At 30.4% G+C, this 3616-nt stretch overlaps 1 protein-coding gene across 1 annotated transcript; it reads right to left on the bottom strand.

Moving 5' to 3' along the window:
• Positions 1-1159: 1159 nt before the first annotated feature.
• Positions 1160-2672, bottom strand: LOC104218115 (glycine-rich cell wall structural protein-like). The gene is made up of 4 exons (XM_009768519.2): positions 2649-2672; positions 2479-2558; positions 1670-1866; positions 1160-1422 (listed from the first exon to the last, which is right to left on the bottom strand). The coding sequence occupies exons 1-4, from the start codon at positions 2670-2672 to the stop codon at positions 1160-1162; spliced, it is 564 nt and encodes a 187-aa protein (XP_009766821.2).
• Positions 2673-3616: the final 944 nt, after the last annotated feature.

Raw genomic sequence — 3616 nt, 5'->3', positions numbered from 1 at the left:
TAGTTGTATTTACTGTTCAACATAAGGATAGTTTTTTATTCTCATTACCAAAATTAATTGAGTATTGTTGTCTATCGTTTCTATTCTTTGGCATCTCGAGATAACTCCATGCTAGAATTTCAATTAATAAAATCGAGATATAAAGTAATTAAGTAATTGAATATGTATTAAATAAAAAATATATATTGTATTAGCAAAGGTGGCTCAATAAAAATCATAGTCTACAACCAAATTTTAATAAGGGGCTTAAATTTTATTTTATTTTGTCTATAGTATAGTTATCTTGTAAAATATAGTATTAATATTACATTGGTTCCTTTTTTTCCTTTCTTTCTTTCTTTCTTTCTTTCTTTCTTTCTTTATTTATTTATTTCTTTCTTTCTTTCTTTTTGTCTATAGTGTAGTTATCTTATAAAATATAATATTAATATTCACATTGGTAAGAAATTCAAGTTAATAAGATGTTAGCCACGTATTTACAATTCGTTACCTTGGATCTTATTATAAAAAACCATTATTTATCAATATGAAAATTTGAGTATCTTAATTTAAAGTTCTAAAATATATATTTCTATTATTAAAAAAAATAGATAGTCTTTTCTTTACGAGACACTAATTCAATTCATCATGAAATTAGTGTAAACAGAGGTTCAGTGTTCCAATATCATTGTCATCCTCAAAAATCAAAAAGTATTTATTTATTGAAACTCAATAAAATTAAATAATTGAAAGTATTGTTTTTTAGCTTGCACTTAAAGTAAAAAGATTCAGTAATTTGAGGATGTTATACACGCTATCAGTATAATTTAACATGTAATATATAATAGGTTAGTTATTGTTTTTATCAGGTTATCGATTATGATATTTACTCTATATATATATATATTACCTTAAAAATGGTATAATTGGATAAAAAACTCTGCAGTGCACAAAACTTATATTCGAACTTTAAATGCATTCTTTTAGCTTGAACTTTATATGGTCACAAACAACTTCGAACCAAACTTTTTTTCCCTTCAATTTATTAACCAACACGACATTACATTCTACGTACTCATAGATCTCCTAAACCTTAGCAGCATAACATGAAATCAAAACGCAAGTACAATAGCTTTAACGCCACTGCTAATTAACTGGTTTACTAATTTTCCATCAAGAATCATGGCCATCCGCCGCCAAATCCTCCACCAGTTGATCCACCACCAAGGCCGGTGCCTACTCCTCCGCTAAGGCCGCCGCCACTGCCGCCGGCCCCACCCATGCCGCCAGCACCAACACCTGCTCTAATACCAGCACCAATCCCAACCCCAACACCACCTTCAACTCCGGCACCAATGGGCCCCACCCCAATACCTAACCTCCCTCCTATTCCAGCTCCAGCTCCCCCACTAATGGATCCTCCTATACCAAGCCCAGTGCCACCTGTTATATAAACAGAATATTAGTAAGTAAAAACAAAAGCTCAATTCGAAGCGTGAAAATAACTTTTCTTTAGATATATATTTCCATGTAATGTTCGAGAAAAATACAGACAAGTTCCTTCAAGATGCAACAAAATATATTGCCACAAACCACTTTTTCTATTTAGAAACTGAAGTGCATTTATATATAAAGCCTTTAAACTTTTTATTTTTATTTTTGAAAAGCCTTCGAATTGCTTAAACACCACCTGTAGTTCCATTATCTGCAGCAAATCCTCCAATATTACCAGTGTCATCTATCCCGCCTTGATAATCAGACGTAGTCACATTTGCCGCAACAAGAGAAACATTTTCGTTTGACAATTTCCTGGCACCAACAAAAGCTCCTAGTAAGAGGACAGATACAAGTGGTAGAAATTTAATGAACATTTTCACGAGCAAGAGGCTTAAAATTCAAAAGGGATAATATTAATTATACGAGAGTTTTGTGACAAGTGAAGGATTGTAAAAGGGATTTTATAGGAAGTTTGGGCCCGAAGAAAATCCAAACACCAACCGTTTTCTGTATAATTATTACCATTCATTGTAAATAAGTGCATGAATTTTATGTGGACATCTGGAAACCATGCACGTAGAAATACAGTGTTATGATTACAACTTAAAGAACTCTGCAACTGTATTACATGAAAAAGAGAATAGGCTCCTCATAAACATGATGAACACTACTTAATTCGGACAGGATAAGGATTTTGACACATCAGCCAATAGTACAGACAAAAGGTTTTGGATGATTTTCGTATGCTAATAACCTACAGCTAGAATCCCAAATTTCTTTATGATCAAATCCATTGACGGTACAGAATATATTTACATAATTTTGTCATTTAAAAGATAATAAATTGTATATTACAATAATTAGATTAATTGTTAACTTCAAATAAAGTGTATGTATACACTAATAGTATAAAAAATCATTATATTTCAGATAATGTATTATATATACACATTGAAAATTATAAATATATTCTGCTACTATCAGTGTAATATAATTTATAACCTCTTAAACCAAGTGCGTCCACTGTCTAATCCAAGTTCCGACGAAATACTGGCAATGAATTTCTTGAATTCTATAAGTAGCTGAAAATCATATAACAATTCAGAAGTCACTAAACCAAACAGACATTCAGTCTCTTAAACGAATGAATTGGGATATGAAAACTAGGATACAGGAGTAACATTTACGCCATTCATGTTTCTCGTTGTCAATGCGTTGAGTTCAATTTTTACTGGGCTGGGGCCTCGGGTCATGAAAACTAGGAAATGCAAGATTTAGTTGAGATTAAACGTATTCTTTGTCGAAAAGGAATTTTATGTATACGAAAATTAAAACTTATTTACCCAGTTTATTTAAGTTTTTATTTACGGAAAGTAACTGAAATTCCTTTTACAAAATATATACAATTCGGTCAAAGTCTACAATTTATCTATAACTTAAATATAATTTTTTTTTTGCACAAAATTCGGTCAAAAACTACAATTTACATATAATTTTTATACAATTATGTTAATTGTATATTTTGTGTATGGCGTTTCTACACCCGATATATTAAATATATATACAATTTTTGTATGTCTTCTTTGAGTTTCAATATGAAACTCTAACCTAAACCACCTTGAATATTCACGAAAATCTCTCAAAATTGATATATATTTTTGTTCATTTGCAACAATATACCAATCCAAACAAATAACAATTTCACAAAAATAGATTTTTGAATTCAAAGTTTCAAAACCGTCAACGTTTAAATATATGTACTTTTTTCACTGTTTCAAAATACCTAACCCAACAGATTCGCCTAATAACTGCCACCTTATTGTTCAAGAATTTTTTAAGCTTCGCACAAAGATATGAAATTGGCATTTCTTTAACTGGAGAAGCAAAAATGAAAACTTTTCTCGGAATTTAGTTTCTTCTTGGACCCCAATGTTTAAGTTAGACTCCCTCCTTTATCATCCAAACAACGACTACTATTGGATTAACTTGAAAAATCTACTGAATTAATTGTACAAAGATTCGATTTGGAGAAGATATCTGAGGAATGTAAGCAAGAATTAATTGGGGAACACTTAATTAATATTAAAAATGTATACAATTGGTAATTTATCTATAAATTTGTAATTAAGTTAAAACCTCA

Source organism: Nicotiana sylvestris, chromosome 7 (genome assembly GCF_000393655.2).
Source record: "Nicotiana sylvestris chromosome 7, ASM39365v2, whole genome shotgun sequence".
In the NCBI taxonomy this organism is placed as follows: domain Eukaryota; kingdom Viridiplantae; phylum Streptophyta; class Magnoliopsida; order Solanales; family Solanaceae; genus Nicotiana; species Nicotiana sylvestris.
The sequence above is the reverse complement of the archived record's forward strand: the minus strand, read 5'-3'. Positions and strand labels throughout refer to the sequence as shown.